Source organism: Anser anser (assembly GCF_964211835.1).
Source record: "Anser anser genome assembly, chromosome: 21".
In the NCBI taxonomy this organism is placed as follows: domain Eukaryota; kingdom Metazoa; phylum Chordata; class Aves; order Anseriformes; family Anatidae; genus Anser; species Anser anser.
The window spans coordinates 1,245,786-1,269,215 of NC_139742.1; the positions used below are offsets into that span (position 1 = coordinate 1,245,786).

At 53.8% G+C, this 23,430-nt stretch overlaps 3 protein-coding genes across 5 annotated transcripts in view; all 3 read right to left on the minus strand.

Annotated features, from left to right (window-relative positions):
* Positions 1-630, minus strand: part of NPDC1 (neural proliferation, differentiation and control 1) — a 31,147-nt gene extending 30,517 nt beyond the window's left edge. Inside the window, exon 1 of one of the 2 annotated variants that reach the window (XM_083807331.1) lies at positions 469-630. In XM_083807331.1, the coding sequence (XP_083663457.1) occupies positions 469-568 (100 nt within the window). In that variant the 5' untranslated portion in view covers positions 569-630. The remainder of the gene's footprint in view (positions 1-468) is intronic. The other variant, XM_083807332.1, reaches the window with a different exon arrangement.
* A 2,226-nt stretch (positions 631-2,856) lies between these two features.
* On the minus strand, positions 2,857-8,138 carry LOC310884876 (lipocalin-like). Of its 2 annotated transcripts, none has more exons than XM_083807340.1 (7): positions 7,283-8,138; positions 6,720-6,859; positions 5,474-5,544; positions 4,606-4,671; positions 3,814-3,924; positions 3,487-3,588; positions 2,857-3,070 (listed from the first exon to the last, which is right to left on the minus strand). In XM_083807340.1, the coding sequence occupies exons 1-7, from the start codon at positions 7,733-7,735 to the stop codon at positions 3,048-3,050; spliced, it is 966 nt and encodes a 321-aa protein (XP_083663466.1). In that variant the 5' UTR covers positions 7,736-8,138; the 3' UTR covers positions 2,857-3,047. The 2 variants fall into 2 exon arrangements, with proteins under 2 accessions (XP_083663466.1, XP_083663465.1); XM_083807339.1 differs by having other exon boundaries at positions 2,857-3,073; positions 7,283-8,131.
* Positions 8,139-9,449: 1,311 nt separating this feature from the next.
* LOC310885130 (olfactory receptor 2A25-like) lies at positions 9,450-12,007 on the minus strand (the record flags this gene model as incomplete). The annotated part of the gene is given in 2 exon segments (XM_083808075.1): positions 9,450-9,677; positions 9,680-12,007. Coding segments are annotated over 2 exon segments (1,161 nt in total). The 5' UTR covers positions 10,613-12,007.
* Positions 12,008-23,430: the final 11,423 nt, after the last annotated feature.

Sequence of the window (23,430 nt, forward strand, 5' to 3'; positions counted from 1 at the left end):
GCCGGGCGCGGCGGAGCCCGGGTCTGCGGCACCCCGGGAAGCAGACAGCAGCCCCACGAGGCGTTTCGACCCCAGCCCGGGGGGTCTGAGAGCTCGTCCGCCCCAGGACCGCGAGAGGCCCCGGCGGCACCTGCGGGCTGCCGGCTCCCCGCCCCGGCTTCGCACCGCCCGCCGCCTCTCGGCCGCCGCTGCCCCGCCGGGGGGGGGGGGGGGGGGGCACAGCCCCTGCCCCGTCCCAGGGCCCGCCCCAGCGGGGTGGGCACTGCTCATCCGCGGGTGGCCGGCCCCCGGGGGAGAGGGGCACGAAGCCGACAGGCGGCTCCCTGGGGAGGGGGCAGGAGCAGGCCCGGCCAGAACGGCCCGGGGACCGCTGGGCACAACGCAGCGCGGAGCCCCGGGGCGCCGCGGACGCGGAGCCGGACCCGGACGCGGAGCCGGAGCCGCAGCCAGGCCGCGGCGCGCACTCACCGGCGCGGGCGGAGCGCGGGCGGCAGGCCCCGAGGGCGGCGAGCAGCAGCAGCAGCAGCAGCGCTCCGCGGCGGGCGGCAGCGCCCCGGGCCGCCACCATCCTCCAGCGGCGCGGGCGCGGGGCCGCGGGGCTGCGGGCGGCGGCGCCGGGCTCGGCGGGGCGGGGCGGGGCGGGGCGGCGGCCCCCCTCCCGCGGGGCGGTGCTCGCTCCGGAACGCCCGGCGCCGGGCTCGGCCGGGCCGCGGATGGCGGCCGGGGGCTTCGGGGCGGCGCGGCCCGGCCGGGCCCTCTGCGGCTCCGGGAGCGGCCCGCCGCGGTCGGGCCCCCTGGGGGCGCTGCCGAGGCCCGAAGGGCGCCCGCAGCCGTTCCCGCAAGCGCCGTGGCTGAGGGCCCTTTGTGCGGACCGGAGGGCTGCCGTGAGCTAGCTCGGCGGGGCCGCTGTTCCGCACGGGGTTGTTTCCGCGTGCTGGGCAGCACAGGTAACATCCAATCTTGTCATGAGAAATGCAGTGCTCGCACAGAAAGGGAAGGAGTGAGGGGCGGAGGGATGCTGTGCCTGCAGGGTGCCAGGAGCCGAACCCAGGAGCAGAGCTGAGGCAAAAGCAGCGGGTGTTGGGTTTGAGGTCCCGCCCCGACCCCTCAGGAAGTGCATGAAAGGGGGGCTCGGGGCTGTGAAACCCCATGCGTGGGGATGACAGAATCACAGCACGGCTGAGGCTGGAAGGCACCTCCGGGAGCCTCTGGTCCCACCTGTGCTCCGGCAGGGCCTCCCAGAGCAGGGTGCCCAGCACCGTGTCCAAGCCAATTCGGACACTCCACAACCTCTCTGGGCAGCCTGTGCCAGTGTCCTGTCACCCGCACAGCACACAAGGGCTGCCTGGTGCTCAGAGGGAGCCAAGCCCCTGCTTCTGCCCTGCGTTGTCCCTGTCACCAAGGGACAGAGAGGCCAAGCTCAGACTCGGGTGAAGTCCCTGCCAGGTCCCCCCAGGTGCCTCTCCTGCCCTGTCCCATGCACTGCCAGAGCCAGTGCCCCTGGCTGCGTGCCGGGACCAGTGCTCCCAGCTGCGTGACGGTGCCATCTCCACAGCAGGGTCCAGCTGGGACCCCCTCGCCCACAGAACTGGGCAGGTCCCTGTGCTCCAAGACTGACCTGGCCCTACCATGTCCTCCCAGTGCCCTGCTCCTCCACAGGACTCCAGAGCTCCCCGACTACTGCTGTTTTCCCCTCTCTTTGCATGAAGGAAGGAAGAGGCCCTGCTTCATGCTTGCATGACTTGGTTAATTGGAGTCTCCTAATTTCTATATTTCAAACATTTAGGACTCAGCCTGAGGAGCTGCAGGCCAAGAAACATCTGGTGAGTGAGAGCTACCCGTAATGACAGATGCTCTTGCACCCACCGGAGGCTCCACCAGTTCGTTTGCTATTATCTCAACCTTGTTCCCTCTCCCTGCAGCAGGGTGTTTTGGGTCTGATCTGAAGAGGTCCAAGCTGGGGTCTCCAGGGCAGCTCTGGGAGCACCCCCAGACTGGTACAGCAGAGACCTCAGGAGGCAGCACTTCTCTGATGGGGTTAGAGAGCATGGGATGGAGCCACCGGCTAACTGGGAGCCGCTGAGGTTGCGGGATAGGAGGGGACGAGGTGCTGGCTACTGGCGGTGTGAGGAGCACAGGGACCAGGGCTGCAGTTACAAAGCTGATCCGGGCCATGAGTCTGCAGCGTGGCTGCAAAAACAGGGGCCAGGACATGGAAAAGTCACCACGGCCAAATGGCTGAGGTCAGGCAATGGCTTTGTCCAGAAGTAAACCCAGCAAGTGCCCAGCCGAGCATGGGAGTGCTGGGGCCAGGGCAGCCCCGAGCAGGGGGGATGCACAGGCTGCTCTGCAGACATAGCATTCAGGAGAGGGGCCTGTGGGGGCCAAGCAGGGATGGTAGCACAACTGCTCCCCTGCAGACTGAGAGCCCTCCTCAGGGCTCCCCCGGGAGGGGCCTGAGAGTGGGGCTCTCTTGGGGGAGAAGAAAGAGCTGCTGAGGCTGAACCCAGCCTCAGGGGGTTGCAAGACCCTGTGGGGTGAAAGCCTGAACCTGGGCTGACCCCATGGCTGGCCCTGTTGTGGCAAGTGGTTGGACTGCAGACCCCCAAAGGTCTGCTCCTGCCTGAACTGCCCTGTGATGCCCTGGTTCTGTTCCCTGTCCCTGGAGCAGTGCTTGCTGCTTGCCAGAGGCAGACTCCCAGCAGTGAGGCGGCCCCAGCTCCAAGGGCTTGTCCCATTGCAAGCAGCTGCTGGTTCCCAACTTCTCAAAACTCGGGTTGAGGCCACATCTATTGCTAATGCTGAATTTCAGATCTTACAATAAACTTGGCTAAAAGCTTAAAAAAGAAAAGAAAATTGTATTTTCCAGCTTTTATATGGTTTTAAGCCTTTCCCCAGGAGAACAGTGCTTTTGGGCTGGGATCGGTTTTGAGCTGATTGTGCATGGTTGTGCTGGGACTGGCTGTGCTCCCAGCTCGGGGTGGGTGGGCAGGAGGACACTGGGGCTCACCCAGCAACAGGATGGGATGGTTGGAGCTCTATGTCACCTACTCGGATGGCGGGGTGCACTCTTCTGGAAAGAAAACAAGGAGTGAGGCCCACCTCCTTTCCCACAGAGAAAACCGAGGAGTAACGTGGCACAGAGGAGAGCTGCTCAGCACACGTACAGAGGGATGCACAGGCTAAAATCCCCTGCAGACCCCAGTTTATCGCGTTGTTTCTGCCTCACACCCTGTGTACTGCCTGCAAGGGTTGCACCTGCCCCAGCTCAGCGCACGGAGCATCCCAGGGCAGCGCCACCCTTCCTGACCCATTCTGCACTGCGTGAGCCGTGGTTATCAGTGGTCTGCAGTGAAACAGCTGTGGGGAGGTGCCACCTTCCCCCACCCCACACCCCCACTTCAATGCTGCTCTGTGCAAGAGCCGAGTGTGCAGGACCCCACTGGGCAGGGAGGATGTGGGGGCAGGTCTGCCTCTTGCTCTTACCGGTCTTGGGCAGCACAATCATCTGCTCCTCAGAAAGCCCCATCTGGCTCATGGTGTCTCTGAATTTCTCTAACATGTGGGGTTTCGCTTCAGCATCCCTGCCTGCAGGGGACAGAGTGGTGTCTGCAGCCTGGCCAAAACTGTCCAAGCCCTCCTCCTCCCAGGCAGAGAGAGCACATCTGGGTGCTGTGCTCCTGCCGGAGCAGACAGTCCAGACATCCCCAGACTGACCAGGTGAAAACTCTCCTGCAGTTCCCATCCCACTTGCTGAAGGGTCTGCCCCGTGCACCCCTTGCCTCCCCAGCTCTTGCTTTCTCCAACACTTACTGTAGAGAAACAGCACTGAGATGATCCGCCCCTGGTACTCGCGGTCACTGAGGAGGAGGATGTGGTTGCTGTAGTCTGTATCCAGCAGCCTGCAGCTGGGGACCTCTTCCCCTGCAGGAGAAAGCAGAGGGACACAGCGCTGGCAAGGAGAGAGCTCCGTGCCCCCTGGCAGGGGGCAGGGAGATGGGAGAGGACTGTGAGCCATGGAGGGACGTGTTAGGTGTGGGATAGGGAGGGGTGAGCTCAGGGCATCGCCTCCCATCGGGCACAGGCTGAGCCTCCCCATGCCCCGGGCTCCCAGGCCTCCAGAAGCTGCCCTGCAAGGCTGCGTGCAGCCTCTCACGCATCTTGCCCTGCCTCAGCCCCATCTTGCACCCCCTCTGCCTCCCACACCCAAGCCCCTCCACCCTACACACCTGTACCCCTCCTCTGCACCCCCTACCCTCTGCTGTACCCCTCTCCAGCACACTTCTGCACCCCTTGTGCACCCCTTGCCGTATCCTGTTCCTGAAGCTAGCACCACTCCCAGCCCGTGCAGCTCAGGCTGCCACAGGCTTTGCTGAGCTGCTGCCGTGCTCCCCTTTCTGCGTCCAGGGAGGCTCCCTGCACCTGCTCGCTGGCACAGCGTGGGATCCCCGTCACACCAGCTTCATCCCCAGCACCGCCTGTTCCACTCTCTGGCTGTGGGACGTGGTGGTGTCCAGCTCTCAGCAGGGCTGTCTCCACCTCAGGGTGTTCCCGTGGCCCTGGGACCAGCCAGGGCTGCATCCACCAAGAGTCAACGGTTCTTACCGTGGTTGTGAGAAGTGCCACTTCTTTCCTCAAGACCATCATCAGAGCTCCTAAACCCTGAAAAGCCTGAAGAAAGTCATTTATTTAGTCCTGAGAGCAAAGAGTACTTTCAACATCCAATCCCTGCAAGCCTGAGGATCTCACCCCTCCAGGGGGCCCTTGTGGTACTACATTGCACCATGAGAGAGTCTGGGGCCCCCCAGCACTGCACCCAATCACTTGCTGGAAGGAGGTTAGGGCCCTCTCTGAGGATGCTCCTGAACAACCTCTCCCCAGATTAATCTCTTCTGGGACACCTGGTAACGTGACTCCATTGCATGGTACAGAAAAAGGACCCATAAATCCCAACCCTAGCACGATCAGCGGAGGGAGCTGGAGAGCTGGAGGTGTGCAGGTCTGGGCTCTGGGACAGGGGAGATGGAGGTGTTCACAGGTCACCCCGGAGGCCTGGTGCGGGCAGCCCAGGGCCCTTTCCCATCACTCTGGGATCAGGGCATCTTCCAGAACCACCGCCAGGCCACAGCAGCTCCGTGGCTTGGTGGTGACGGGTGAGCTGGGCATGGGTGGTGACGGGTGAGCTGGGCTGAGGGCTGGGCTTGCGTGGGGAGAGGGGAAGGCATCACAGCAGCTCCATTAAGGGACCTGCCTTGAGTAAGGGGTCTACACCGGCATCATCCTATGCATTGTGACAGGGAATCCCTAGCTCCTGCTGGTCTGTTCTGCGGTGGTACATGTCATTGCCTGCATGGGGGGCAAGAGCCCAACTTGAGGGGCCATGGAGGGTTCCTGTCCAGGGGATGACTTAAACCCTGCTGCTGAGTCGGGAACAGATCTCCCACCTCTGCCCTTGTGGTCCCCTGGTACTTACAGGAGTTTGTGTGTTGACTAGGTTGATCATTTCTTTTTAGGACCATCGTCCTCTGCTCACATCCTTCAGGGCTGGGGAGCAAACAAAGACCATCAGACTCTGGCTGATGGCATGCAAACCCCTCGGCTTTCCCAGTGCTCCTTTAGCTGGAGCAGCTCCACCACATTTCCTTTGGTCTCCTCAAAAAGCAGCTCAAGAGGTCATTTGGTTGCTCCAGCCCAAGCAGCTGCAGGGGGAGGCAGGAAGATGCAGCTGGGGCTTGAGCTGAGACAATTCCACTCAGAGACAAGGCACACCTAACAACGTCAGGGGTGGCTGGGAAGAAGCTGTCAAGAAAATGTTATGGTTTTCATCCTTCGTCATCCAGCCAAGACTGGACACCTTTCTAGGAGGAAGAGGTTCATCAATCTGATTTTTTTTAGGCTGAATGAAGAGGTAATGTGGGGTGTGTGGCATCCTCTAGTTAGTGCTAAAGAAAAGAAGAAACTAATTTTAAAGCATGTGGAGCCACATCAGTCTTCTCCACTGGGAAGAAGCTTGGTTGAATTTGGCCTCTCTTTTCAAGCACACAGAATGACAAGTGAAGACAATCTTGCACTCGTAAAGATAGATTAAATAGAAAAATGTTTAAATCTAATTTCTTTGATTTAGTGACACTTCTCCAATCCCCAACACAGCCTGGTAGTGGAGCAAAGACAATAATCCTAAATCTTTGCTCACACTGTTCACTTAGAGGTGCTTTACAAACACCCGTGGATGCACTGATTCTCTGGCTCCACCTGCAGCTAGAAGGAGCAAATCTCCCCCACCAGGCCAAAGGGTTTCCTTGCACAGTTCCTTGCTCTGTTTTTGCCAGACTAGGCTGTACCTTAAGTCTGAGTCAGCAGCAGGAGCAGATGTTGGACATCTCCTGCGTGGGCACAGAGCACAGTAGCCCCTCTGGTCTCTCCTCTGTAGTCTCCAGCCACACGGCAGATGTTTCCACGTCCACTGTATTTTTCTACTTTTAGTTGATCACCGTTCAAGGTTGGAGGATGGAGGCCAGCTCTTGGAAACTCTGCTCCATGCATGCAAACAGCACACGTGTTACTATGTCAGGAAGCAATGACCTCCCCCAAGGGACCTACATAGTTTTTCCTATGTTTTTCTGAAGAACTCAAGAGCTAACTGAGAGGCTTTTTCAGAGCAAAAAGGAAAGGAGCCCGTGGTGAAAGCCATAGCAAATGAGATTTGCACTGCAGCTTACCCAGAAATTAAAGTTTTGATGATTATTTCACCATTCTGTTGTGGTTTTACAGTGCTCACAGCCATCTTCCCATTTCTCTTGAAGTCTTCAATCCAGCTGGAGTGGGAAGCTATGGCAATGGTATGCCACTTCCCAGCAAGCTAGAGAGAATGGCTCTACAGTCATTAATACAGAAAACAATGGGAGATTCAGGGATAGAGCAGGAAGCCCCGAAACCCTCCTCAGCTTAAGCTGCTGACGGGGTGGAAAAGCATTTCTTCTGCAATGCAAAGCAGTGGTCTGCCATAAAGAGCTAACCAGATGCAAAATCCACTTGGACAAACCCAGGTACTCAGTAATACTCGCTAGCCAGCTGACTGCTCCATGAGGGTGCTTGAGCACCCAGATGTTAAGATTTTAAATGTCAGAAAGCCCGAGGGACTCTGACTCCCAGCAGGAGCTGGGGTCCTCACAGAAATGTGCAGGTGGGCTTTGTCTGATCTCTGCTATCTTACGAAGGCTGTGTCCAAGCAAGGCAGCTTCCCCATCTTCCACCATGAGAAAATTCCCTCGAATGTCATTACCTTCTCTGCATCAAAATATTCCTTCAGAGGGATTTTTGCCCGGGCCTGCAGCACCGACAGAAGCATCAGCTCCAAGAGCAGGAACATGACCTTCATCTTCAGAGCTGGCCTCTTGCCCAGCACAACCTGGCACCCATGCAGCACACCTGTGAGGACGTTGCGCTCCATGGGGACCTCCAAGCTTTTATGCTTGCACAGCTCCTCAGAGGCAGCAAGCAAACCTGTCTCTGGCCACACGCATGACGGCTGACGACATTGCACAGATAACATCGGCAGCCGTGGCCTCAGCTGGCACTGTGTTTGCTTCCGCCTGCATCCGAACAGCGTGTTCCTGCTGGGGCTGGCACAGAGCGATATGCTCAGCTCTGCCGCCAGGGGCAGGGAGAAGTGGGGAGGAATCCCCTGCCACCGACAGTGTCTGCGGGACCAAAGCAGGAAGCTCTGGGGAGTCATGCAGAGCCCAAAAAGGCACCTTCGGCACCCTTGGGTGCATCCCACCTAGTCCCATGGGCTTCAACTTGTCTGGTTTGCATAAGTCATCCTGACTACATCCCTAAATCATCCTTTGCTGTGGGTAAATCTCCACTCCCCCACAATATTTTTGCTCAGATGTGTTGTTCGAGAGCAGTGATCCCCACACTTTTTTAATCATACACCCCTCGCACTAAAAAGCTTTTGAGCACATATCTCCAATATAAATATAGCTATTTACAAATTACATACATGTATTAATACTGTACATTATAGAATATATAGAAAAATGGAAATTAAGAAAGGATGAGATAAAGATGATGTTTTAAAATAGTATTAAAATATTTTATTTATTAGTGGTACAAAAATATTTTCTTCCTCTACCCCAATGCATTGTCTTGCACACCCCTGGAGGGCACACACTCCACTTTGGAGACCACTGTTATAGAGAAAGCAGAGATTTTCCCAAACAAATAAGTCTGATAAAAGGGAGATATATTTATTTTATCTTTGGTGGCAGACACTGACCAAGCATAGAGCACACTTAGGACTTGTGGTGCATGACGCTTCCCTGCCCCATGGGCTCTTCATCGTCTTTTCTCTATCTGTCACCTCAAGAGGTACATACTTGGCCAAATATGAAAATAGCTATAACTGGCAGGAACAATTGTGAAACTGAACCCTCCTGGGTTTCGGCATCAGTAGCGAGAGGTGGATATCTGGCTCACATGTCCTGGGGACTGTGGGTGAGAAGGAATGTGCAATTCCTATTTTATTGGCAAAGGAGCAGCCAATTTTGTATCTGTCCTGCAAACTGGGTTCCCCAATTAGCTCTGCCTTGATGGTGTGCTCTGGGGAGGGTGTGTCACATCCTTGCCTAAGCTGGATAAAGCACACTGGGTTCTGACTGGGAAACTCTTGGTTCCACCAGAGGAGGGGTTGTTTCCAATCACAGGAAACCAGTTCCCATAATTTCTGCTAAACAGGAGCCTTACAGAAGCTTGCAGAGAAATCACAGCCCAGCATTCGGCTGAGGTCCAAGAAGGATGTGAGGATGTTTCACTATGCCTGTAGGCGTATCTTCTTGCACACAGTGAGATACGGTCACGGTGTTCTTTCACATCCCTTTATTTGTGGCCACCAGGCAACGCCTTCTCAGCTCTGTGTGGTGCCATGAGCCCTGTGCACTCTTCCTGAAAGCACATCATGAACCAAAATAATCTGCTCTCCCAGGCATGTTCAGGTGCCACCTACACTCCTGCCTTGTCACTACCATTTTGCATGCGGAAGCAGATGTCTGTTCCCAGGATTGGCTTTGATTCCTGAAACTACAAAGATCAATCCCCTAACAGTGGTTTTCCTACTTATACATATTTTATTGCATTAAGAGAAAGACATCCGGCTCTGCAGTGTCTGCAAGTCCAGCCCAGACAAGATTATCCACCATTAGCAGGAGATGCTTACAGCAGGGCATTACTGCTGCACTTTGCAGTGTTTCACCTCAGAAAGAGCTTTGCTTTGGAATAAAAGCTCTTTCCAGAAAGCCTGACAAAGCCTCAGTGCAGATAAATGATTAAAACAAACAAACAAACAAACAAAACAAGGCTAACCAAGGGCACCGTCACAACAAAGGCATTTTGTGGAGGTTCAGCACAGCTTCTCTACCTGGACAATACCTATTTCTTAGGAAAAAAGTTCACAGAATTGTTTTTTTGGGAGAACCGTGACCAAGACCTAATGGTTTTATGGAATCCCCTCCTGGTCTATTCACATCTCCAGAGGTCACTCTTCTGCTTGCCACTGGTCCAAGAGGGCCCCACTGTCCCCCATCATCTTGGGTCATCAGCAGCCGCGCTCCGTGCATGGTGAGGGCAGGGGCTGCTCTGCAGCCCTGCCTGTGTCCTTGGTGGAGCTCTGTGACAACACCCTGTGCAGGGCTTTCCTGATGGCCCCCTGGACTTCGTTATTTCTCAAGCTGTAAATGATGGGATTCAACATGGGGGTTATGATGGCGTACAGCAGGGTGAGGACCTTGCCCATCTCCTTGGAGGTGCTGGAGTGGGGCAGCAGGTAGACAATGGCCCCAGCACCAAAGAACAGGAACACCACAGTCAGGTGGGAGGTGCAGGTGGCAAAGGCCTTCTGCCCCCCTGCTCCCTTCTGGAGGACAGCCCAGAGGATGTGAACATATGACATGAGGGTAAGGAGGAAAGAGCCCATGGCAATAGTCCCAGCCAGAGCATACTGGACAGCCTTGTTGAGGCGAGCATTAGGGCTGCAGGACACATTCAGCAAGAAGGGTACCTCACAGAACAAGTGATTGATGACATTGGACCCACAGAAGTGTAAGTGGGCTGTGAGAAAGGCCTGGATCAGAGACGAGAAGGAGCCGCTCAGCCACGAAACAGCCACTAAGCAGTGGCAAACCTTCTTGCTCATGAGCGCTGCATAGTGAAGGGGGCAGCAGATGGCCAGGTACCGATCGTAGGCCATGGCAGCCAGGAGCACGCACTCAGAGCCCCCAAAGCAAAGGAAGAAGTAGATCTGTGTGATGCAGCCCACAAAGGAAATGGTCTTCTGTGGTGAGAAGGAGTCCTTGAGGATCTTAGGGAGTGTGACGGAGGAGTAGCAGATATCCAGGAAGGAGAGGTGGCCCAGGAAGTAATACATGGGGGAGTGCAGGTGAGCGTCCAGCCAGACGAGGTTCATTATGAGCAGGTTCCCCAGCAGAGTCACCAGGTAAATGAGCGAGAAACCCAGGCAGAGGGCCACCTGTGCTTTGTAGGCACTGGAAAACCCCAAGAGAAGGAATGAGGTGGGGCTGCTGAGATTTCCCCCCTGCAGGGATTCGGGACTCATCTACAGGGAGAGCAGGAGGACATGAAGGACAGGTGGGAGCAGGGTGAGCACTCACCCCTGCCGTGGGACGTCTCCAGCCTTCTGTTCTGCTGTGTCGCGGGCTGAAGCCATGCCACAACCTCTGGCAACCCTCGCAACTCACATCTGGCTCCAGGGGCTCTGGGATGGGAAATGTCTGTGGGGGCAGGTGATGAGTTTCAGCCCAGGGGGTTTCAGTCCTCAAGCCAACCCTGCAGGAGCCCACACCTGCACGGCCATGCCCATGTTCCCACTGCCCCGTAGCTGTTTCAGCTGGCACGGGGGCCACTCTGGCCCAGTGCTGCCAGTGGGCTCTGGTAGAAACCTGACAGACCTGGCTGAAATGGTTCTAGCTCTTCAGGTACTTGTTTGAAGAGTCCATGACACAACAAAACCACCTCCCTGTGCCTCTGTCTGAGCTGGGGCAGGACCTGGTGATGAGCAGGCCAAAACTGCATCACCTGAAGAACACCTGAGAGCAGGGACATCACCACTGCAGTCAGTAAGGATCCCAGGAACTGTTAAATGAGAACAAACAGGAGCAGTCCCTCTCTCCCCTCCAGGTTTCCTGGGCTGTACCTGGAGTATGGTCTAAATATCCCAAAAAACATGGCAGGTTGGACTCTGCCTTGCTGAACTATTGCTGCCCTTCATAGCAGCAAGCTGTGTTTACATTGTTAATGAAGATATAGAAAGACCACAGACTGTGGGAGCACATCTCATCCTTCTCCAGGAAAAAACAAAACAGAACAAAAAATAAAACAACAACAACAAACACAACAACAACAAACACAACAAAACAAACAAACAAACAAAAACCTCAAACCAAAACCAAACCACCTTTAAAAGTTACAAAGATGGTGTCTGATTGCAAATACTGCACTGTAGTCTCATCAGCACCTTGAGAAAGCACTGTGGGGAGGGAATTCTGAGAGATCACAGGAGGACCAGAAAGGCATCTGAAGGTGACTGTGTTGTTCAGGTAGTTCGAGGGTGGCAAGAAAAAGCAGAGGCACCAGCCTGTAGGAAAAGGGAAAGACTCTGAATCTAATGAGAAAGTGGAGCTCAGGGATACAGAAGATATTGAGTGCGAACCTAAAACTACTGAATTCTTAGGAAGAGCAGGAAGGAGACAATCAGTGATTTATGTCCAAACTTGCAAGAGGCAATTTGTCACTGCTGGGGCTGACAGGGCAGTCACCAGGTTGTTGTAGAGGGAAGTGTGGGAGCATCTTCCAGGAGAAAGGAGGAGGTGGGTACCAGGCTGAGAAGGCTTCAGCACCATCAAACAACATTGCAAGGTCTCTGCAAAAGGCAACAAGGACATCCCCACCACGCTGGGGATGAGCTCCAAAATGTGGAGATTCAGGGATGGGCCGTACATTTGTCCTGGTACCCTGCAAATGGGCTGGATGTGTAACTTGGGAGGGAGGGAGGAGCAGACAGCCCAAGGTTTGGTCCCACAAGCAAGGCTGGAGCACTTGAGCAACTGGGAGCTTCCATGTACACGCTCCTCCTAATGCAAGGAGGCGCTCCAGCAGGAAGGGAGAAGCTTTCAGGGATCCAAGCTGGGAGAAATGACATATCAGGCTTTGAACCACGAAAGGACTGGTGGCTGAAGAAAGGCATGTACTCTCCATGCTTTGTGTAGTATGTACTGTTAAACAAGGGCATAACCACAGAAAGCAGAGACAGAGGAAAGGGAAGCAGCTGTAGGGATAAGCAGCTTGGGTTCATAAAAAGACCTGCCTAACCAACCTCATTCTGGCTTGTATTAGGAACACTGCAGCCAGCAGGACCGGGGGTGACCGTCCCCCTGTACTCTGCTCTGGTGAGGCCGTACCTCGAGTGCTGTGTTCAGTTTTGGGCCCCTCACAACATGAAGGACATCAAGGCCCTGGAGCGTGTCCAGAGAAGGGCTCTGAAGCTGGTGAAGGACCTGGAACACAAGTCCTGTGAGGAGTGGTTGAGGGAACTGGGGGTGTTTGGTCTGGAGAAGAGGAGGCTCAGGGGAGACCTTATTGTACTCTACAACTACCTGAAAGGAAGGTGTGGGGAGCTGGGGGTCGACCTCTTCTCACAGGTAACCAGTGATAGGACTGGAGGGAATGGTCTCGAGTTGCACCAAGGGAGGTTTAGTTTGGAAATTAGGAGATATTTCTTCTCTGAAAGAGTGGTTACGCATTGGGACGGGTTGCCCAGGGAGGTGGTGGCGTCACCGTCCCTGGGGGCGTTTAAGGAAAGGCTGGACGTGGTGCTTAGGGACCTGGTGTAGTGGGTGACATTGGTGGTAGGGTGATGGTTGAACCAGATGATCTTGGAGGGCTTTTCCAACTTTAATGATTCTATGATAAGAGCAGCTGGGAAAGTGGTACAGCCAAACAAAAGGCTGGTCTCTTCTAGCTCAGGAAGAGCAGATGGTCCATAGGAAATAATACAAATGTTTGTGGCTTCAGGCAAAGCTGGTATGGAGCAGCTCAAGCTGCTACATGGAGCATCCCATGACAGCAGATATTCCTGGAGGTCAGCGAAACAGTTGGTGTGACCAGAGCAGACAATAGAGGATGCAGGAGGAGAGTGCAAGAAAGGGAGATGAGGAGGATGGGTAACAGCACAACACATTGAAAGGCACCATCAAAACATCTTCCTGGGTCCAAATCACCTTGGGGAGAAGGGAAAGGAAGGTCTGCCCTGACAGATCCCTCAACCAGACTGGGGCAAGAACAAAGCCACAAGAGAAAAATTCTACCAGGAAGAATAACTCCTTGGAGAGGGGAGGCTGTAAATCACAGCCTAGTCTATAATGACCATTCCAGAAACCCTAGAATCATAGAATCATAGAATATCCTGAGTTGGAAGAGACCCATAAGGATCATCGAGTCCAACTCCTGGCACCACACAGGTCTACCCAAAATTTTAGACCATGTGACTAAGTGCACAGTCCAAACGCTTCTTAAATTCAGACAGGCTTGGTGCAGTGACTCCTTCCCTGGGGAGCCTGTTCCAGTGGGCGACTCACCCTCTCAGTGAAGAACCTCTTCCTGATGTGTAGCCTAAACCTCCCCTGCCTCAGCTTGACACCATTCCCGCGGGTCCTATCACTGGTGACTAAAGAGAACAGATTGGCGCCTGCCCCTCCACTCCCACTCGCGAGGAAGTTGTAGACTGTGATGAGGTCTCCCCTCAGCCTCCTCTTTTCCGGGCTGAACAGGCCAAGTGACCTCAGCCGCTCCCCATCCGTCTTCCCCTCTAGGCCCTTCACCATCTTTGTTGCCCTCCTCTGGACACTCTCCAACAGTTTCACGTCCTTTTTGTACTGTGGTGCCCAGAACTGCACAAAGTACTTGAGGTGAGGCCGCACCAGCGCAGAGTAGAGCGGGACAATCCCTTCCCTCAACCGACTAGCGATGCCGTGCTTGATGCATCCCAGGATACGGTTGGCCCTCCTGGCTGCCAGGGCACTCTGCTGATCAGGGCACACCCTCGGATATGTCATCTCACATGTTTTTACCACGTCACAGCATGAAGCGAACTGATGGGGTTTTGGTACCCATCCCTGAAAAACAGTCTGTTTATAGAAAAAATGTCTGTAGAAAATAGCTTCAGCTAGGGTAGGCATGAGTCAATGTCATATTATGGAAATGGGAAGATCGATAAGAGCAGACTGGTGGTTGTAGCCATGAACGTGCACAAGTGAGGAAAGCCAGTTATTGCATGCAAACATAGAAAACGTCTGGGACTTTGTGAAGCCAAAGGTGCAAAACTTGCCTAAAGCTCCCTCCTGAACTCAAGGGAGTGGCTGGCACAGCAGGGGTGTTGGACCAGCTGGCCTTCAGAGGTCCCTTCAACCATTCTGTGATTTTGTGATTCTAGCAAGCAAGTAATGTACGTGCACTGAGGAGGACATTTGGAATGAGTGGAAAGTTGCAAGCAAAGAAAAGATCTCAAAAAGCAGCAAGAAAACTCTACAGTGAAAGACGAAGGAGTGCAGGGAGACCATGAAAATGGTGTGCGGCCTTATGAGATTAATGTACATGCTTCAGCCATGTATTTGAAGGAAAGGCAGCCCTGTGGCACTTCTCAGTTCACCCAGACCCAGAATCACCCAAACCCAGTTTTCCAGGAAGACAATTTATGGCAAAAGTGGTGTTGCAAGTGACAACATGAAGGTATGGGGACAGCAGCATCAAGCAGAGAGGAAGGTCCTCAGAGGTCTGTTGAATACCAGTGGGGCTGCAGGAAGGTAATGTGGCTGCACCTGAATTTAGGAGGAATTAATGCTGCTTCTCCTTCAGTGAGGATGCAAAGCATCTTTGTGATGAAAGCTACATCTGATAGGAGAATAAGAATCCAGCACTGGACATTTGCAAGGTTTTAGAGGAAAGAAAAATTGAAGTTACAGTAAAATGTAACCCAGGCTTCCAAGGGGAGATTGTACCCAACAAACCATCTGTCCAGCCCTTGTAAGACACTTGGTTTCTTCAGCAGTGGGAATGGCACAACTATCACTTGCCTGGATCTCAGAAAAAGATGTTTAAAACCCCATGTTAACCTTGAGAGGAGCAGGGGTGAAAGGGCAAGGAGCAATGGGGAAGCTCCTGGGAGACCTGGGGGGACGGGCTGGCCCCACTGAAGTTGTTACAGAGCAGAGCACCATACGTTGCGATGTGCTGGGAAATGGGAGGCCACAAGTTAGGAGGTGCTGATGAGAAGTGGCTGGGCACAGAAGCTCTGCGACTGTGGAGGAGTGTGCCGGCCCACAGGGATATCAGCAGGAGACCCAGCAATCTAGCCAGCCCAGGATAATGACAAATCATGAGTGTGGCAGGGGAAGCCAAACTGGCCGTGGGGACAGGAGGAAAGATTTCCAGTCTTTGTGGGAAAATAGACATGCTGAGATATGTTAGTGAGACCTTGCCAGGTGGTGCGTAGGGAGCCCGCTTGAGGAAGAGGGAGCTGCTCTGCCATGGCACTACGCCTGCAGAAGGGAGAGCCCCTGGGGAGCGCATGGTGCGATGTGGTCAGCCTGGAGCAGCAAAGCCCAGCAGGGAGGCAACTGCTGCAAGGGGGAGCAGAGCCGCTCGCTAGAGCATGCTGCTGTGGGTGGGCCTGGCATGGACAATCCTGTGTCAGCTAACAGCTTAAGCCCAATTTCAAAAACGATTTGTACTTAGGAATCACATCCTTAGTTCTAATGCACCAAGATTTGGACAAGGAGTCAAGGTGCTATGTGGTGCTTTCTCATACGGTTTAGACCCCACAGTGATTACATACCAGGGTAAATACAGGAGGAGTTTTGGTTCCTAAATGTTTGTCACCAATTAAATCTTTTCCCTTTACCTAAAATAAACATGCTCTGACTGTACGTAGATGTCCACAGAGCCTTTAGTGTCAGTTTACTGAAGTGGAGGTAGAAAACTACGTGCCTGGAAGTTAGCACAAAGACGAACCCAGCAACCCCCCAGCTCTCTCCCTGCATACCATGGCCCTCTGCCCCTCCAGACCTGGGAGCATACCCAGGCCCCCGGTCTCCCCAGAGCACCACCACAAACCAGCTTGGCTTCTCTGGCACTAGTTGGGATATAAGTGGCATCTTTGTTTCATTTTCCAATAACTGTAGGGGTTTGCAATTAAATCTGCTGATCTAATAGTCTTTAACTGGATGATCAACCAGTCACTGGAAGTGTCTGTTTGCCTTTCTGTTAATTAAATAGCTTTTGATTTCAAATCAAATCTAATACAAGACAAGTGAGCTCAATATAGAATGGGACAGCTGATCAGTGCTGCTCTTTGTGGAGCACACACCAACCCTATGGTCTTGCTGGGTTTGCAGAGCTACATCATGTCAAGATTGGGAGCAGACAGCAAGCACTGTGACATGAGCAAGTGACACGTCTGCTCCCAGGCAGAGCCGTGTTTGCAGGAGGGGCAGGGCTCGCCTGGTGCTGTGAGCAGGCGAGCTGCAGCGGTGTGAACTTTGAGACGTGTCCCAGGCTCCTGGGTACTCAACAAGCCACTGGGCCATGAGCAGCACTGAAAGGGCTTGCATCTGCCAGTCCTGGGAGAGGGGGACAGAGCAGAGCAGAGCAGAGCTGGCCTTGCAAGGCTCTGCATGGGGCGAATGCCGGCCTTCCTCGACCCTACAGCTGTCCTGCTCTTGAGCAGTCCCCCCACACATCGGCTGGGGACATGCGAGGACCCAGCGCCTGTACAGCTTACCTTGAGAAGATGCTTCTTCTCTTCACACCAGGTGTGTATGGCAGCAAAAGTGGTCTGAGACACCAGGGTGAATTCAATATACCCCTTGGAGGCACATGGGAAAAGATCCCCTGTTACAGCAGAGTCCATAATTGCTCAGGCACAACCCCTTGAGCCATTCCCTTTAGGATGCTGTGGGAGCAGGGAAGCACAGTGCAAGTGAAAACAACAGAGTCCTGTGGTCAGTGTCAACCGAGGGCACCCCCATGAGGCAGCCCCAGTCCTCCAGCAGCTGCAGGCTCTCAGAGGGGCAGCCCTGTTGTGCAGCTGGGGTAGTGCTGTAGGCTATGCAGCCCAGTTGATACAGAGACACCTGGGAGCGAGAGCCTGAGTCTGGGAACGTCAGAGTTAGGCTCTTCTGCCTGTGCTCTCCTTTCCTAGCTTGTTTTCCTCACTTTTGCAACCAAGAATGTACTTCCTGGCCTTCTTGGGTAACCTTGGTTTCTTCTAGACAAGCTGGTTGGATTTAAGAGTGATATAGGGGGGTCTAGCAAGTGCAAGGTGTGTTGTTTCTGTGCTCAGAGAAGCTGTTCAGTGACCTTTCACCTCTGAGAAGTTTGGGACTCTGGAAAGGAGGTTTCCCCCCCAAGATTCACCAGTCTTCAAAGGCCATTGTGGGGCCTGAGACCATCCACATCTTTGGGGTTAGGGGAGTGATGGGGAAGCTGGCCAGGAACAGGAGCATCTCTCCCTGACACAGCACTTCTCCCTGCCCCAATGAATGCCCCAAACTGGACCTTGCTCTCCAGATGTGGTCTCACAAGTGCTCCTTGATCTGCTGGCCACTCTTTGCTAATCCAGAAGAGGATGCACTTGGCTGCCTTTCCTGCAATGGCATCCCGCTGACTGATGCTCAGTTTGTTGACCATTGGATGTGCAGGGCAAAGCTGCCATCTCACCCACAGGCCCATACTGCCCTGTTGCTTGGGGTTAACCTCCCAAGGGGCAGGACTTTGCATATGCCTTGGCTGAACACCAGGAGGTTTGTGCTACCCCGTTTTGGGGGGCTGCTGAGGCCTCTCTGAATGACAGCCCTGCCTGCCAGAACAGCAGCCAGTCCCAAGAGCTTTGTTGTCCCCAAGACACACATTGTCCCTGACGTTGGACATTGCTTGGAGTGACACATCTTCGCACATTTCAGGAGATGCTGGACCTGGCAGGTTGGGAAATCCCCAGTCACGTTGCTCACCACCCTCAGGTCACCCGACACTTTCCATCAGCTGTGTTGGGTCTGCTGGTCATAGAGCCAAGGTATAAAGCCACATCCTGAGATGATCCAAGTTGAAAACAGCTACGTGCTTTCAACAGTGCACCTGGAGGAAGCAGGAACACCCAAAGCCTGCCATGTTTTCTGTGCCAGTGTCTCATGAAGCTATGGCCCAAAAGGGCACCTTGCTGCCCCAGCAACAGTGAGTTTTTTCTTCACTTTTAACAGGTCTCAGTTGGTGTCATTAAAAGTTTCTGAACTTCTGCAGTATCAACTTCTGAAAAGGCTCCAAGGGGCGTGTTGTGCCACTGCAGTGCCTGGAGACAGGAGCTATATTTGCCCCTTCCCAAACTCAGGAACAAAAACAGTGTTTATTCTTCTGTTGGGCTTAGACCCAGCACAGAAGTGTCTTTAAGCAGTAATTAGCAATTTAGAGGTGACTCACCCCTGACCCACGAGATTTCAGATAGTTCCTGCATATGCCACAGAGCCATTGCCCATTGAGGCAAGTCCCCACAGGGGACAGACCTCGAGACCAGGGTGCTAAGGAAAGGCTCAGCTGGGCTGGCACCAGCTCCCAGGTACAGTGGTAGCTGGGGAAGCCCATCGTCTCACCTCATGCGGTCCAAGATGGACAGACAAGATCTGACAACCTCGTGCTGCAGTAGTGACTCCTGCTGCAACAACCATATTGCCAGCTGACAACAGCGGTGCCAGCACCCATTGCATGCAATGGGACATCCACGAGGTTCTAACACAGATCCTGAGCTGCAGGGGGGACCTGATTCATGGGGAATCAAAATGCTCTTCTCAGTATAGCGAGTGCTATGCTTAGAACCAGAGATGCTCCAATACATTTACATTTTATTTTTAAAAGGAGGAAAAAAAGTAAAGTCAAAAGGGTTAAATGTCACATGTGGCACAGAGATTGTTTACCTTTGCTCTGAGCACTTAAGCTGTTATTAGAAAATACAAACCTTAAACAAAGTTATAAAGGGAAACCAGTGCATTTAAATCAATTTAAAGAAGGTGGTCAGAAATAAGATAAATGTTCTTAAAATTGCATCCATATGAAGACAGTAAGATGAACCCTAGTAAGTTGACTAGCAACAAAACAAGACAAGCAATGAAGACACCAAAACTTGTCCACTTGCTCTGAGGAATAACATCTGCACTTACATATAGTCTTTTCTTCAAAGGCTCCAGGAACAGGAATTGAACATTAGGATCTGTTTGACCAGGAGCTGGTCAAATTCAGATTGAATATTCAAAGAAAATAAGCTGATGGAAAAGCAAAGAAACTCGGCAACTGCCTTGGCTGAGAAGGATCTTTCTTTGAACCCCAGCCTAGAAGATACCTTTTAAAAACACATTAAAGGGTCTGTCCAATCAAAAGAGAAGTCCAAGTCAGTAGTAAAATGAAGGAGATGGCATTTCCAGACAAAATAAATCAGGTATGAATTTCAAACTTTTCACTGTAGTATGTCGTCTGCTGCTTATACTCACATTTGGTACCTCTGGTTTTCACCAGAAAGCTAGAGGAAGCAAATATTATGCCAGATTTTAAAGAGGTTCTCAGAAGAAAAGAGACTACAGATAAGTAGACCTACTATGCAGAGCAGGCACATACTTGTAAGAGCTGTAATACATGGCAGAATTGGTTAATGTATGGTCAAATTATGTCACAAGGGAGGCTGAATCCAACTTTTGCATGGGAAAGTCACACCTCACAAATACAATTTCTGGAGGAGTCAACAATATACTAGTGTTGGACATTCCCTGGTAATCTGGGAAGGGTTTTCATCAAAGCTTGTGGAGGACAAACTGCTGTAGATGGGTAGGAAGATCTTCACTTGGCTAAATGAGTGGCTGAGAGAGAGAAAACCAGTCAGTTTTCCAGGGGAGGAAGAGCACCCCTGTAGCCTCATCAACACATGGTAATGCACATGCTGGCTGGTGTGACCCCAGGTGACCTAGAAAGGGCGCTAAACGTGTTGGGGACAAGATCTGCCCCTTAGCAGGGCAGTAACGCTGAGGTCTCAGAGGAAGAAATGTCAAGGCAGTGACACAGGACAGAGCTGTTTTGTCCCACCCCAGGGCTGGTTCTCAGCCTGCTGCTGCTGCCCAGAGAGCTCACCATGCTGACGGTGGCTCGTTAAACATCTCACCCACATGCTGCAGGAGGTGAAACTGGCAGATGCAGCAAGAGGAGGAGGTGTTAGGAGTGGAGTAGGGAGCAGGACAAGGCACTGTGCAAATCCAAGGTCTCACTCACATCTTCAGGGCTGGGTGGAGGTCCAGATCCAGTCACCGAGCCTAAGCAGGGGAGGGAGAGAGAAGGCTGAGAGGTACAGCACAGGTCACTCCAGCTGGGAAAGTGAGGAAGATCCGGATCAGCACAAAGAAGATGAACAGGGAAGCTACTCTCCACAGCACCAGCAAGCACTACAGCCATCGGCTGTGAAGTCTTCAGAAGAGCTTCTCACAAATGCAATGCTCAGCACCTCCTGGCTGTTAGGCACCCGGGCCTCCCCTGCCCCACCACCACCCTGTTCTCTCCCCTGAGAGCCTTCCCCACCAGCCGGTGCCTGGGCTGAGCTCCGCTGCACCAATCTGCTTCCCAGTGCAGGATGCTGCCAATGGCCCAGGACTCCTTTAGACAAACTCATGGAACAAAGACCCGTGGAAGTCATTAACTATATAACGACATCTGGCAAGGCTTATTGCGAAAATAAAGTGGGGCAGGTATAACCTCCTTTTTGCCCATCCCCTGTGCTTCTCTTTGCACCTGTACCTGCCTGTAGCTGAAGGCAGGATCTGGGAGGGGATCACAGCTGCTGTAGGTCATGGCAGGGCAGGGCAGGAGTTCTGCCCTGGCACCCAGCACCCCGGCTCCCAGCATGGAGCTGCCAGGATGGCACCCGACTGCTGAGCAGCACTGGGCTGGGGAGGGCATCGTGGTGAAAGCTCCCTTGGTGAGCAGCAGGTACAGCAATAGGCTAGATGCAGGTGGGGGGGATGCAGTATGGACACCCTCCCACACTCTGCATGGAGGGGTGTTGCACCCATAAGAGAGTTAAAAATACAGCTCGTGTGCAGACCTGCTCTGGGTGGTCAGTCAGGCACGGAGAGAAAACAGGCGAAAGGGAAATGGAAAGCACCGGTGGCAGAGAGAAATGATCTCACCACTGTCTGCCTGGACAATGCCCACGCATGGCAGGAAGTAAATGTTTGGCTGGAACATGATGTGGAAACACCGGGACTCCCTGTCACACAGAGCCCTTGGCAAAGGGCGGTGCTAACTGCAGGATGTTGTGATCCAAACCAACAAATGTACTGAAAACAAGCCTGAGGCAAAGCTACGTGTGGGAGCAGCACTCTAAGGAGCACAGCAGATAGCAAGTTGTTCCTGTCCAGGAACAGTTGTTCCTGTTCAGACTGGGCAGGGAGGAGAAGTCCTACTGGAAACACTGGGCTCCTTCCCAAAGAGGACGGAGATGACACTGGCTTGGGAAGTCCCAGCAGGCTCCCTCGCCCTGCCGCTGCCGGGATGCAACCAGCTCTCGCCTTGCTCAACACCAGGATCAGGAGGGGAAGTTTCCCAAACATGTTTTCCCTGTGATGGGGAAGGAACAGCTGAGAACATCCTGATGGGCTCAGCAATGGGACAGAACTTGCTCAGCATTCTTCCTACCAGCACACAGCAAGGAGGCAGATTGTAGGCTGAAATGAAAGCCTGTGTGGCCAGCAAGGCTGGCCAGGAACAGGCAGTGTGGAAAGTCAAGTGGAGAGGATTTCTGCACTCTGCCACACCTCAGTGCTTGAGTGAGCATGAGATGCTGGGGCACAAGAGCTTTGCTGGGGGCATGGCTTGTCCTGGGTGGGTTGCTATTTTTCATATGTGGATTTGGGGAGCTGAACAGAGCAGGAAATGTCAGCATGTGGAAGAACAGGATGAATCAGGGTTTCAGAAATATGAATGCAAAGGAATATGGCCTCTGGAGACAGATCCACCACCACCAGTTGATCTGCCTTCAGGGTGGGCTGTCGGTGTCACCATCTCTCCGGAGCAGCCCTCAGTGGAGCACAGCCTGTGCACAAGCTCTACAGCGATGGCAGCATGGGGAGATGGCTCTGAAAGGATGGGGAGGTCCAGCCCTGTGTCTGGGACCTGAGCGAAGCCCAGAGTCTGACCAGGGTCATGCTGCTTCCAAAAGGGACCTGGACAAGCTAGATAAGTGGGGCCATGTGAACCTAAGGAGGTTCAAGAAGTCCGAGTGCAAGGTGCTGCATCTTGATCAGGGCAGTCCCAGACATGAATACAGACTGGGAGAAAGAACTGTGGTGGTTTTACCCAGCTGGGCAGCTGAGCTTCACCACCCTCTTACTCTCTCCCTCCTCAAAGTAAAATGGGGAGAAAATGCAATGGCAGGGCTCAAGGGTTGAGATAAGGACAGGGAGATCACTCATCAATTATGATCACAGGCAAAGCAAGCTCAGCATATGGAGATTAATATCATTTTTTATCTATTACTAACAGACTAGAGCAGTGAGAAACTAAAAAAAAAAAAAAAGCACCCTAAAAACACCTTCCCGCACCCACCTTCTATGTCCTCCCCGGAGTGGCACAGGGGAATGGGGAATGGGGGCTGCGCTTCTCTGCCGCCACTCCTACACCTTTGCTCTCTGCCCGTGCTCCACGTGGGGTCCCTCCCACGGGATGCCGTCCTTCCCGAAATGAGCCTGAGGGGGCTGCCCACAGGCAGCAGCTCTTCAAGAACAGCTCCCACATGGCTCCGTACCACGGGGTCCATCCCCCAGGAGCAAACTGCTCCAGCGCGGGTCCCCCACGGGTGGCAGCTCCCCCCAGACCCCTGCTCCTGCGTGGGCTCCTCTCCACGGGCTGCAGCTCCGGCCCGGGGCCTGCTCCTGCGGGGGCTCTCCATGGGCCGCAGCCTCCTCCAGGCCACATCCACCTGCTCCAGCGGGGGCTCCTCCACGGGCTGCAGCGTGGAGATCTGCTCCATGTGGGACCCGTGGGCTGCAGGGGGACAGCCTGCTCCACCAGGGGCCTCTCCCAAGGCCGCAGGGGAACTGCTGCTGTGAGCCTGGAGCACCTCCTGCCTCCTGCTGCACTCACCCTGGGGGCTGCAGGGCTGGTGCTCACTCCTCTCTCCCAGCTGCTGTTGTGCAGTGGTTTTTTTTTTTCCCTTTCTTAAATCTGCTCTCCCAGAGGCCCAACCAGCTTTGCTCATGGCTCAGCTCTGTCCAGCAGCGGGTCCCTTTTAGAGCCATCTGGAGCTGGCTCAGATCTGACATGGGGCAGCTGCTGGGC